Source organism: Anomaloglossus baeobatrachus, chromosome 1 (genome assembly GCF_048569485.1).
Source record: "Anomaloglossus baeobatrachus isolate aAnoBae1 chromosome 1, aAnoBae1.hap1, whole genome shotgun sequence".
Lineage (NCBI taxonomy): Eukaryota > Metazoa > Chordata > Amphibia > Anura > Aromobatidae > Anomaloglossus > Anomaloglossus baeobatrachus.
In genome coordinates, this window is record NC_134353.1 from 758,983,518 (window position 1) to 758,997,858 (window position 14,341).

A 14,341-nucleotide genomic window follows, 5' to 3' on the forward strand; every position below is an offset into this window, starting at 1 on the left:
TGATAAAATCATCAAAAATACAAATTGCCTAATACAGTCTTCGAAAACCCCATTCACAAAGTCCAGGAGGAATCCATATGAACCTGAGGACCTTGTGCAGAATTTCACATATATTGAAAGTTTCTTTTGTATTTGCCAAATATTCGTATGAACTGTGCGGATGGAAATATCTACAATGTCCCAGTCTGAACCCACCCGGGAAATGTTTCTTTGTAAGCTATGCTGTTAATCAAGACATAGATATAGAAAATATTTTCTTCATTTTTTTATTTTTTTTTGTTCATGGTTTTATTTAATTTCTCGTTTTATATTTTAGGTTATCACTTAGTCACGTGTGGCGTGAGTATTTTCTGTTTTGTTTGCATCTTCTTTTTTTCTTATTTATTTTATTTACTCATTACTGTTTGTTTTTTTTCATGTTTTACAAACTTATCAAAAACATAACATTGTCCTAGATCGGGTGAGTTTGGTGAAGAACGAGCTGTAAGTCAGAGATCAGCGCGGTAAGATTTAGAGCATGGCCGTCACATCACGCGGGACTGATTGTTCTGTGCCTAGTGAAGGTCATTTCTCTACCAGTGCTATCTTGTAATTGGGACAAAGTGTCAAGAAGCTCGCTCTGGGGGCCACTTGGTTTGTTCAAAGCAAAGTCAGTGACAGCACGGTGATTATTCTTTGTCTGTATTGGCTTTGTAATAGTAAACTGTATATAAACTTGGAAGTGCTCATGAAGAACGCTACAGCTACGTGATAAATCCTGCTGATCACTTTGGATCCACTTCATATTCTGTTCTGCTGTCAATGTGAAGTGTTTTTTTATATTTTAACCTCTAGTTTTACTCATAACTTTGACTGTGAGATTAGCTATGATCACAGCAATAATCTAAACTACGTAAGTGAAGAACCCAAAGTCAAGATACTCAGCGTTTGTGTTACTTGGTTAATCCATACAGTAGTTATTATTAAAGGGAACCTGTCAGGTCCCATCTGCCTTCTGACCTACAAGCAGGGTGATGTGTGGCCTAGTAACCCCTTCCTACCCATCCCTGTGTTGCAATATTGTGTAATATGAATGTATAAAAAAGCGTTTTATTACTTACATGTTCCCAATGTAAATAATCAGAGGCTCTAGTCCCCTGGGCGTCGCATCGCCCCGTGGGCATTTGCATGATTTCCGTGGTATCACACCCCTGTGGGCGTGATACCATAGATTTATATGAGCGACATCACAGTCAGCTTCTTGAGATCCCGCGTGTGCGCGCTTGCCATTCCCACAGCCTTGTTATCCGGGTGCTTGCTTGTTGGCTTCAGACGCGCACTGCGCATGCTGAGAAGACTTTTGCCTTTTCGACCATGCACAGAGCGCGTCTGAAGCTGTCAAGCAAGCACCTGGATAACAAGGCTGCGGGAATGGCAAGCGCGCACGCTCGGGATCTCAAGGAGCTGATGGTGACGTCATTCATATTAATCCATGGTATCATGCCCCCATGGTATCAGGTAACAGTGTATTTCAGAAAGTAGACATCCGATCTCACAACTAAAGGTATGTATAGAATCAGCATGATAGCGCCAGTATAGTTTTGGCTTTTGTTTATATATGAAAATCCTGGTGGTTGGTCCTCTTTAAAGAGGACCTTTCACCAAATTTTTCAAGTTGAGCTGAATACACAATAGAATAGTGGCAGCAGAGTGAAATAAAATGTTTTGCTTTTGGGGTTTTTTTGTGTGTAAATTTGGCCCCCTATTGAGGCTATCTTAGAAATCAAAGTATTTGGCACCTAACGAGCTAGGTTTTTTAAGCCCAAGTGTTCTCAGAGTTTTCACTGAGGACCATATGCTTTATTCCCTATATAATTCTGAACAATAATAAGCCGGCAGCAAGACTCAGGAGAAAGCATATTACACCCACACCATAGCTTAGAGGAGATTTTTCATTGTGTGAGACTTATGGCAGACAGCCCTGATCTAGTCTAACCTCCTGCATGAGTTAGTATGGGGAGGCAGTACAGCTGAGTTTAGCAGTGTCACATTACAATCCCTTCTATTAGCTCTTCTCATGTCTAGCACAGTTAACTCTGCAGTACTGCACCTACCCACATATGGTTTGTCCTGAGATGAGCGCTCACACTGTGATTACATAAGTAATCACACTTATGTCTGTTGTGCTCAACTTGTAGTCACTATGAAATAAGAGCACTGAGGCATTAAATCTCGCATAAGAGCAGTCTTAAGGCTGGTTTCAGACGTCCGTGTTTCAGGTACGTGTGACACCATTTTTATAACACTGATGACACACGTACCCATGTTATTCTATACTGTTACTCACATGGCCGTGTTTTCACACGGACCGTGTGACCCTTCGTGGCCCCGTACACACATGGAGACATGTCCGTTTTTTCTCCGGCAGCACGGGTGTCACATAGATCGCACACTGATGTGATAGCAGTGTGACACGTACCGGAGAAAACACGGGTCTTTTAAATAAAAATATTTTCTATATTTACCTGTATCCAGCGGTGCTGTCTTTGGCTCTGCTGCCTCCTGCCCGTAACCACCGCTCATTACACTTACTGAATATTCACACCACTGAGGAGCTGGAAGCAGGAGCAGCGCTGGGGACTTCAGTGCCGAGGAGAACATCGCTGGGGACAGGTGAGTATCCAGGTGTGTGTGTGTGTGTGTGTGTGTGTGTGTGTGTGTGTGCGTAGGACCTGGAAGCCAAAACATCGCAGTGACAGCATCAGGGATTCATGATAGTTCCCAATGAACCCGTGAAACTGTGTTGTGGGGATGTCACCAGGATGTCATTAGAGTTCATTGGGAACTCCAATGACCTCCTGGACGTCACTGCACACACACTGCTTTGTGAATACTCACCTGTCCCTGCGATGCTGTCCTCGGCGGTGCTGTATCCAGCACTGTCCCTGCAATGCACCGGCTTCCAGGTCCTGAGGACAGGGAATAATCAATGAATATAATGAGCGGCGGTCAGAAGCAGTAGGAAGCAGAGCCTAAGTGCACCCACAGTTAAAACTGTCTGATAACACCCACTTGGACTTGTTAACCTATTAGGTGCAAAATATTTTGATTACTAATATCTCTACAATGGGGGAGGTAAAATTAAAAACAAAAATACATGAAAGGTCCTCTTACATACCTGTAATTCTGACTGGGCAGGCATTGCCACTGGATTCATAAAATTAGCTCTGTGTTTGACTAGTATGCCTAGTTCAGTTCCTGCTAAAACTGTAGGGATCAATGAGAACATAGATCCTTGCAGTTTAATTCCCTAGATGTCGGAGTAACTTTCAACCGCAGCATCTAGGTGTTTAGACAGAGGGAGAGAGCTTCCTCTGTCAGCCCATTACACACACACACACACACACACACACACCTTTTTGACCTCACCATGGTAAGGACTTTGCAGTTTGGCAGCCTTGAGCTCGCAGTGGCCCATGTGGCTGCCATTTTGGTCCATTTGTTAAGGTCCCATCACACATAATGAGATCGCTAACGAGATTGTTGCTGAGTCAAAGTTTCTGTGACGCAGTAACGATCTTACCAACGATCTCGTTATGTGTGACACCTACCAGCGATCAGCCCCCGCTGTGAAATCGCTAGTTGTTGCCGAAGGTGTGGAGACACGGGGGTCAGTGGGTGCTCTCGTCCGCTGGCCCGGCCGCCTTTAGAAAGACAGCATGATCCAGGGCTCATCCCAACTGAACGCCCAACCTCCTTAACTGAGGGCGGAACACTACTCAGACAACACAGGATGAGGGAATCACAATAATAAGACTTTATTGGATCCCCAAACAATTAACGGCACATAGCACATAACCAGCAAAACACACAAATGTAACAGGCAACAGAGTCTCACCCTTCCGCTGGCTCACCAGGGATTAGATTGTTTGTGCATCGGCGTTTCCAGGGCCAGCTACTCCGAGAAAAGAATAGTGGCAAGCGTAGGAAGCTTACCGAGCACAGCAAAGTCTGTAGCCAGGTGACCAAATTGTCCCAACCTATGTTTCTTCCTTAAGTAGTCTCTGGTATGATGATATGATATAATCCTGGCAGTCAGAGTCGAAATCCCTAGACTGCGGTTATGGTCTCCAATCGGAATCTGAGCCCCTAGATTGAAGCCATGTAGCCAAGTGATCCGCTAGTCGGATCCAAAGTCCCTAGACCGAGTCCACAAGGCATCCTGGTTCTGATCCCCTAGCCAGCTCCTAAGAGCTTAGACTGGATCATGCAAAATCCATCAAACCTGGTGACTCCAAGAAGTCCCCTTTTATAGCCATAGCCTTCCCTTAGGATATACTGTGCCCTTATCGGATTGGTTGTACAAGGTTGCTTCTCTTATTGGATGAATTTCAAGCTGTGTACAGAATATTCCAGTGATAATGGTCAATGGCAGAGACAGCTAAGGGGTGCTTCACACATAGCGAGATCGCTACCGAAATCGCTGCTACGGCACGGTTTTGGTGACGCAACAGTGACCTCATTAGCGATCTCGCTGTGTGTGACACTGAGGAGCGATCTGGCCCCTGCTGCGAGATCGCTGCTCGTTACACACAGCCCTGGTTCGTTTTCTTCAAAGGCGCTCTCCCGCTGTGACACACAGATCGCTGTGTGTGACAGCGAGAGAGCGACGAAATTAAGCGAGCAGGGAGCAGGAGCCGGCGTCTGACAGCTGCGGTAAGCTGTAACCAGGGTAAACATCGGGTAACCAAGGTGGTTACCCGATATTTACCTTAGTTACCAGCCTCCGCAGCTCTCACGCTGCCTGTGCTGCCGGCTCCGACTCTCTGCACATGTAGCTGCAGTACACATCGGGTTAATTAACCCGATGTGTACTGTAGCTAGGAGAGCAAGGAGCCAGCGCTAAGCAGTGTGCGCGGCTCCCTGCTCTCTGCACGTGTAGCTGCAGTACACATCGGGTTAATTAACCCGATGTGTACTGTAGCTAGGAGAGCAAGGAGCCAGCGCTAAGCGGTGTGTGCGGCTCCCTGCTCTCTGCACATGTAGCGATGTTATGATCGCTGCTGCGTCGCTGTGTTTGACAGCTAATCAGCGATCATAACAGCGACTTACCAGGTCGCTGTTACGTCACAGAAAATGGTGACGTAACAGCGACGTCGTTGTCGCTGTCGCTATGTGTGAAGCACCCCTAAGTTAAATCGCATCCAGCAAACACATCGTATACAATGGGTATCTGGCCTTCAGTGGCCAAAACAATTACATGAGTCAACAAAAACTTCAATACTAATCTCCCAAGAGTCTTGTAGAACAATGAGGGATTATCCCCCATCTATAAACAAACTGTCTTCATGTCTGGCTGAATTTTAAGAAAGTTAACCCATGCTAGGCACTCAGAGTCCATGTCGTCACAGAAGGGTCCGGACCATTTTCTTCAAAGGTGATGTCTTGCTAGGCAGGACACATCTCTGTGTTTGACACCTAACAATGACCTCCTATACAGGTCGCTCATCGTTACTGCATCGTTGGTAAGGTCTGACTGTGTGACATCTCACCAGCGACTTACCAGCGATCCTTATCAGGTCGCATTGTGTTCGGGATCGCTGGTAATTCGTTAAATGTGACGGGGGCTTTAGATCCAGCCAAGGTCTGGCAGACATGATACACTGCCATACAGAGTTATTGTAGTGTAGTGTATGCGCTATACGAGTCATTTGAGTTGTGTTTACCACTAGAAGTTATAATGTAGGTATATTCTGTTCTCTTTGTGAGGGGCAGGGATAAGATTGGCCATTATTAGCTTATTGAAGATCCATTATGTTTTGTTCTGCTTCACAGACAATCTCTCCGACTTTTAGACCGTTTATTTAGCTGTCTTTTTCTCGCTTCTGATCCCTTTAGTTTAACATCGGAGCCATGAAACAGATGAAGGCAATTTCATTGTCTCAGCTGACAGGTTATTGTATGGTATAGTGTGCACTATACCAGAGACTAAATCTTGTCAGATAGGATAGTTTAATCTTTACGACGAAGCTGATTACAGGTATCAAAGTAATGGGCAATTTGCAGAGGCACCAAATCCCTGGAGGCCGACGTTCTCGCGTTACATTGCTCTAATTGGCTTATTTGTGGATGATGTCAAGCTTTGTAAACCAAGGCATTTAGGGACATGCAACTTCTACCTTCTTTCTAAACTTACCTGAGTCTATAGATTCCTGTGATCACTAATTGTCTCTAAAGTTTAGCTTCATTCCCTAATAAAAGCCTTCTTGTTTCGTGTCTACTGAATATATTATTGTTTCTTTTCCTTCTGCAGTCTTATCTTTCTGAAGCCAAACTTAGGGGCCATGGATTTCTTCGAGCTCATGTGGATCGTGGGGATCTCAGACTTTGTTCTGAAGTACATCACAGTATCTCTGAAGTGTCTGATCCTCGCTCTTCCGAGGATTGTCATAGCTGTGAAATCTAAGGTAACCTGCGTTCATTCCTAACCTGCTATCTCCACTATCGCTGTCATTACCAGGCTTGGGAAGGTCATGTGCACAATCATTTCTCATTGGTTTGCATATTTTGTAATCTATGGAATGTCCAGTTTTCATTTTCCTCGTAATGTTAAAGGAGTATACTAGTCATTTATGTGATATCTAGAGCAGCAGTCACATATAAGATTGCTTGGTTGTTTTTTTTTAATAAACATTATACATTTTAATCAAAAGGTACCAAAAGTCACTCCAGCAGCCTTGTGGCTTCACACTGGACTGTGGCTAACATAGAGGGCTTTTTAGAAAAACACAAGTGGTACAGTATATGACTCGCATATGTTATAAATGCTGCGTATGCTATCTTTGCTTTTCCTTGGAGAAAAGAAGCAGGTCACTATCTGAGCCTCACCCCAGGGAACACAAGAGCAGCACATAAGAGTTTAGATAACAGGGGTGCCTGGGAAATGTAGTCCTGGTAGCAGTATTTCTATTAGGAAGCCAGTCCGGTGTATGTCGGCTTAGATAGACGTGGTACCCTCTGGGAGTACTGCAAAAGTAAATTAGGCATAACTGCTGTGTATAATTTACTCACTACATAGATATGTCCCCCGTTAACCTTTCTTGAATTGCTTTTAGATGGTTAACTACTGTCACAAAAGTGATGCCCAAGCGATTGTACTGTTGTAATTTAACAAAAACTCCCACGATCCAATATTTTCCCAGTCTTTGTGTTGGCTGTAACAATGATGTCATGACCACAGCAAGCATTACCACTGCAGCCAATCAGTGGCTCTGCTCTGCTGTAGCTCAGTGATCGGCTGCAGTGGTAGTGCAGTCAAAACACAAAGACCAGAGCAGCAGTGAGTGAGTTCACAACCACAGCTCACATCACCGCTGCAGTTGATCACTGAGCTCAGTATTTGGGCAGTCTACGGCACCAGAGCCACTGCACTCTGATTGGCTGTAGCAATGACATGTTGGAGATCCAGTCCTGGACTGGGGGAGGGTGAGTACTATGTGAGATAATTGCTTTACAAAAATGCAGTTGCTTGGGTATCGCCACAGTGACTGAAACAGGAACAGTGCTGGGAGGATTAAAGTTTTTTTCCTCTCGGCAGAGGGGTTTACTGTGCAGGCATCGGGCAGGTCCACAATGCTATTAACCTGGAGATTAACCCAATATCTGCAAGTTAATAGCATTTTTCCATGTGACAGGTTCCCTTTAAGTTAAATGGTATGTTTTGATACCAATTCAACACCATCTTGTCCCATTCAGTAAAAACAATAATTCTAAAAAGTGTGTGTGTATGCATATATACATATATATTGTATATACATATAGAACTTGGAAGCCATGATGGGTGGCATGCTTCACAGCCGTAGATTACAACCTCCGTCTAACTACTTAGATGCACTAGTTTGCTTTAAGGGGTCATCTAAAGAGTTAAACTGCAGGGATCTGAATTATTTGAACCTCCAATTCATAGGGAATTTCTTCTGCTGCCCTCGCTGGTACTGTGCTGTATGTATGATGAGTTTATCAGTTGTGGGGCACTAGGTAACCCATATTTATGACCAATAGGTACGCATCATTGACCATGGAGTTAATGTTTCTGATCAAGGTGCCTCCTGTGAAAGAATTCATTGATTGCTTGATTATGGATATTTTATACATGTATGGCAATGTTCATACAAGCCTTAGGCTATGTGCGCACAGTGCGTTTTTCGCGGTTTTTTTGGGCTCAAAACTGCATGACTTTGCTTCCTCAACAAAGTCTGTTGCAGGCGTCACACGGTACGATATATCGTGCGATATGTCCGCGGGGTCACGGAATTCGTGACGCACATCCGGCATTGTTAGAGATGTCGTAGCGTGTGACACCTCCGAACGACTGTGAACGAGCAAAAATACTCACCTTATCGTTGCTCGTTGACTCGTCGTTCATTTTCAAAATGTCGGTCCTCATTCTGTGCTCCGATTGTTCATAGTTTCCGAGGCAGCACATGTCGCTCCGTGTGACACTCCGGGAACGACGAACGCAGCTTACCTTCGTCCCGCCGGCAATACGGAAGGAAGGAGGTGGGCGGGATGTTACTTCCCGCTCAACTCCGCCCCTCCGCTTCTATTGGGCGGCCGAAGTGTGACGTCGCTGTGACACCGAACGTCCCTCCCCCTTCAGGAAGAGGATGTTCGCCGCCCACAGCGACATTGTCCGGGAGGTAAGTGCGTGTGACAGGGGTTAACGACTTTGTGTGCCACAGGCAACTAATTGCCCGTGAAGCACAAACGACGGGGGCTTGTACGGTCGATCGTGCGATCGCACGATAGATCGTACCGTGTGACGCCGGCATGTGAGTTTTCATTTTTGCTGTCCGCACACAACTTTTTTTTTGAGCTGCGTATTGAGCTTAAAAAAAAATGGACATGTCAATTCTTTCCTGCGTTTTTCTGCGTTCCCCCCCCCCCATGCAATGCATTGGAAAAACGCAGAGATCAAAAATGCACCAAAACGTGATAAAAACGCATGCGTTTTTACCAGTGCGTTTTTTGCGCGTTTTTGCCGCAGGTGCGTTTTTTATAGGGCACTTTACACGCTGCGATATCGCTAGCGAGTGTACCCGCCCCCATCGGTTGTGCATCACGGGCAAATTGCTGCCCATGGCGCACAACATCGCTAACACCCGTCACACATACCTGCCTAGCGACGTCGCTGTTGCCGGCAAACCGCCTCCTTTCTAAGGGGGCAGTTCGTTCGGCGCCACAGCGACGTCACTAAGCGGCCGCCCAATTGAAGCGGAGATGAGCGGGATGAACATCCTGCCCACCTCCTTTTTTCCTCATTGCGGGAGGCTGCAGGTACGAGGTTGTTCCTCATTCCTGCGGTGTCACACGTAGCGATGTGTGCTGCCACAGTAACAACAAACAACCTACGGCATGAACAACCAACGATATTATGAAAATGGATGACGTGACAATGATCAACGATTTTTGACGCTTTTGCAATTGGTGATCGTCGCTCCTAGGTGTCACACGCAACGATATCGCTAACGACGCTGGATGTGCGTCACTAACGACGTGACCCCAACGATATCTCGTTAACGATATCGTTGTGTGTAAAGCACCCTTATGCGTTTTTGTGCGTTTTTAGCTGCCAAAAACGCAGCGTCAAAAAAACGCTGTGTGCGCACAAAGCCTACAGAGTGCTTTACACGCTGCGACATCGCTAACGATATATCGTCGGGGTCACATCGTTAGTGACGCACATCCGGCGTCGTTAGGGACATCGCAGCATGTGACACCAAGGAGCGACGATCAACGTTCGCAAAAACGTCAAAAATCGTTGATCATTGACACGTAGCTCCTTTTCATAATATCGTTGGGGGTGCATGCCGCTGGTTGTTCCTCGTTCCTGCGGCACCACACATCGCTGTGTGTGACACCGCAGGAATGACGAACATGTCCTTACCTGCGTCCACCGTCAATGAGGAAGGAAGTAGGTGGGCGGCATGTTTTGGCCGCTCATCTCCTCCCTTCCTCTGCTATTGGTCGGCCGCTTAGTGACGCTGCTGTGAACGAACCTCACCCTTAAAGGAGAGATTGTTCGGTGTCTCCAGCGACGTCACTAAGCAGGTATGTGCGTGTGACGCTGCCGTAGCGATATTGTTCGCTATGGCAGCGATCACCCCCATGACGAAACAGCGACGTGGACGGGTGCTATCGCTAGTGATGTTGCAGCGTGTAAAGTCCCCTTTAGTGTATAGTTTGCATTCACAAGTGCGGTATTCTGCAAAATCATTATGATTTGACCTAATAAAAAGCATATCTTTAAGGCTTTAAGGGGGGTGCACAGGCAAACGTCTCACACGGTGCCTGAAGGGGCCCAAAGGTTGGATACACAGGGATTAGTATTAGAAATGGCACGTATTAGATGGGGGTCCTGTTATAGACCCTGCACTAATAGTCACTGCATTTACTGTAAGGATGACTTTGTTTTTCTTTACGTAGTAAACCTCCATAGAGCTACAAACAATGAATGTAAAGCAGAAGCCGTTCTACTAATGCAGTAATTAAAAGCAGCAAATGAACATTTTAACTATAGAATAGCGGTCTCCATTACCTCATGGCCTGGAATAATCAATATGCGGCTCTATTAGGCTGGACAGGAGGATGCCTGTAGCTGACCACCATGTAATGCAAGCTGCTGTGACTCCCTTTATAAACCAGTTAAGTGGTCTGTTGAATGGACTACTCTGTAAGGAGTAAATTGACCTATTACGTAAGGTAAAGGTAAGCGAAGTAATGCAGAACTAAGGAGCCAAGATGTCAAATATAGACCTGACCTGTTTATTCTATGTAAATGGTAAAAGGGTTATCGATTCGTGCTGTGTCTTCTCCACTTCTTTACCTGTACGATCTGGATGCCTTTGTCCGTGACCAACAAGCTCATCATTCATGATCTTTTCCTCGTCTCTCATCCTGGCTGTCAGAGAAACATGGCTTCACAGTTTGCCAGTGGGGCTCTTTGGGCCATTGGATGGTGTAGAACTCCGATTCCTTCTCAGTATGGTTCACTCTGGCCTGAAGGATAGTGCTCTCCCTTCATTTCTGTATGTCTCTTTGACCATTCATTCAGTCAATCTTTTCCTTGCTGGTGATGTCCCTCAAGGTTCAGTCCTATGTACTCTTCTGTTTTCTCTCTCCACTCCAGTGTCACTTAGATGCTTGATGCAGTTGTTGTAAAATCATTGTTTTATCAGCAGGAGATTATCACTATAGGACAAGTAAACCTCCTATATAGTCCAACCACGTCCCCACCACTGATTGTGTACACACTATATATAGGCTGAAAGTTGCCAAAGTTGTCTTTCAGTGGTATGGGTGGAATTATACAGAGCTCAGCAGTCATAGCATTGCTCTATCTGCAGGAAATAAAAACCTGCAGCACCCAGTAAAGTAAGTGACCCATTACTGGAATCTGTGTCTGTGCCCCTACATCACACTGCTCTCAGATGGAGTAGAAAACACTGATGGCAGCTTCCCTTTAATAGTGTTGCCGCTTACTTATTGAAATCCTGGAGATTCAATCTCTAGTTAGGTTAGTATCTTACGTAAGAGAAGATGGCTGTGGTCTGCTCATGGGGGAAGCATACTTAGGAACTTGCTATATGTGAAAATGCAGTAGGCACTGAATAGTGGTGAAAACGTAAGAGACACTGTGATGGTGGGATATAGGGGAGGTGTATCTTGCTGTACAGATTCCTATTTTAAGCTTGGTTCACTGTCCATTATTTGTACTGCTTCTGTGTACATTGTATTGTTTGTAAGTAATCACCCCCTATAGTGCAAGGTTATAGCCTCTTGAGGCGCTTCTGTCCCTGGGTGTGGGGGGAGGTGAGCCTAGAGTCCACCTACTGTAAACTCTCTGCTTACCAGGGAGATTTGGTAGTCTGTTTGTAGAACTTGAAGTGAGAAGGATTGAACCTCTGGGAGAAGCTGGGACTTCTCAGAGAGACCTGGACATTTATCGCTTATTGGATTATATTCATATTTCTGGACTAATTTTACTGTGTTTTGTGGATTATGTTATGGACCATTTGATTTGCTTGGAATAAATGCTCTTTGGATTGTACAGCCATCTCTCGCTCTGTTGATTGTGTGATATGGGAGAAGGACCCCGTCACACACTGTTTATGGAAACACATATGCCAGGCACTGTATGTGTGAAGATGAGTGGCGCGATACTATACCGTATAGGAAGGGCGCAAAAAGCCACAATGTACTGTATATAGTGCATATGGCTCCATCATATAACAAGGGGCATGTGCCTGCACTGTGTAAGGGAGGTAGATGACGGCACTGTATTTGGGGAGCTTGATATTGCACCTTATTTAGAAGGGGGCATATAGCTGACTTTGTATTGGGGAGCATGCAACAATTAACCTATTGGGTGCTGTGCCTGTGATCTGAGGTTTGAAAAACAGAGAGGATGACATGTCAGTAGTATTGTTGCGGATTTTGCGCTGCCATTTGATATTTGGAAGTTTTTTAACACTAGGTTTTAAACAGAATTAATATACACTGTACTCTGACCTAAATATCCAGGTTCTTAACAAGCTTTGCTTCGGCACTAAAGTAGGTCAGCCTAGTACTTTACTGATAATTACCATTTATATGTATACGTCTTAGTCACTTGCACTCCGGATTTTGTGTGCGATAATATATAGCAGGCTATTCGTGAGTTAACTCCATTTGTAGCCTAAAAACTTTTGCTTAAAGTGAACTCTTAGCCCAGGGCCTAGATGGTTTGTGCACACTGTAGTCCTATAAAGTCTATCCAGCCCAGAGATATACAGTGGCCCTTATCTCATCCCATGGATCTTTGCAATGTCGGACCTGCACATTACAGAAACTAAAGGCCGCTTTACACGTATCAATTTATCGTGCGTTCGCATGTGCGATCGCACCCGCCCCCATCGTTTGTGCGATACGGGCAATTTGTTGCCCATGTCGCACAAACTCGGTAACCCCCGTCACACGTTACCTCCCGAACGACCTCGCTGTGGGCGGTGAACATCCTCTTCCTGAAGGGGGAGGGACATTCAGCATCACAACGACGTCACACAGCCGCCGGCCAATAGAAGCGGAGGGGCGGAGATGAGCGAGACGTAAACATCCCGCTCACCTCCTTCCTTCCGCATTGCTGGCGGCCGTAGGTAAGCTACAGTTCATCGTTCCCGGGGTGTCACACGGAGCGACGTGTGCTGCCTTGGGAACGATGAACAACCGGAGAACAGAAGGACGTTCGATTTTTTTTTTTTAAAATGAGCGACGTGTCAACGAGCAACGATAGGGTGAGTATTTTTGCTCGTTCAGTCGCTCATTTGTGTTACACGCTACGATATGTCAAACGAGGCCGGATGTGCGTCACTAACGACGTTACCCCAACAACATATCGTTAGATATATCGGAGCGTGTAAAGCGGCCATAACCCCCCACAGAATCCATTGACTGGGGGTGTTATATTTGTTGGCAGAACCAGACAATTGAGTATAATCTGGTAATGCTATCTTCACAATCACGTTTGATTCCGTCCTGCTCGCTTTCTATGCCTAGTTAATTTAGTAACTAGAGAAGAATAAAGGCCCCGTCACACACAGAGATAAATCTTTGGCAGATCTGTGGTTGCAGTGAAATTATGGACATATTGTTCCATTTGTACACAGCCACAAACCTGGCACTGATTGTCCACAATTTCACTACAACCACAGATCTGCTGCAGATTTATCTCTGTGTGTGACAGGGCCTTAAAGGTGGAAATCTTAGCGACATTATTATATATTTGCAGCAGTTTGAATCCATCGCAAAATACAGTGCCTGGAAAAAGTATTCATACCCGGGAGCTTACATGTTACACCCACAAACTTAAAGGTATTTTATTGGGATTTTATTTGATATATAGCAACACTATATACTGATGTGCATTTGTATTCTGCCTCCCCTGAGTCAATACTTTGTAGGACCACCTTTTGCTGCAATTACTGCTTTTATAGGATGTCTCTACCAGCTTGGCACATCTAGAGGCTGAAGTTTTTGCTCATTCTTCTTTACAAAAGGCTTTAACTGCTCAGTGAGATTGGATAGAGAATGTCTGTGAGCAGCAATTTTCAAGTTTGGCCACAGATTCTCAATGGGATTTATGTGTGGACTGTGATTGGGCCATTCACACACATGAATATGCTTTTGATCCAAACCATCCATTGTAGCTCTGGCAGTGTGTTAGGGTTGTTGTCCTGCTGGACAGTGAACCTACACCACAGTTTCAAGTATTTTGCAGCCTGTAAGAGGTTTTCTTCTAGGAGTGTCCTATATTTACCGCCATCGA

General features: G+C 45.3%; 1 protein-coding gene across 1 annotated transcript in view; it reads left to right on the forward strand.

Moving 5' to 3' along the window:
- Nucleotides 1–14,341, forward strand: part of RNFT2 (ring finger protein, transmembrane 2) — a 145,476-nt gene that overhangs the window by 72,602 nt on the left and 58,533 nt on the right. The window contains exon 7 of the mRNA XM_075341850.1: nt 6,293–6,446. Within this exon, the coding sequence (XP_075197965.1) occupies nt 6,293–6,446 (154 nt within the window). The remainder of the gene's footprint in view (nt 1–6,292; nt 6,447–14,341) is intronic.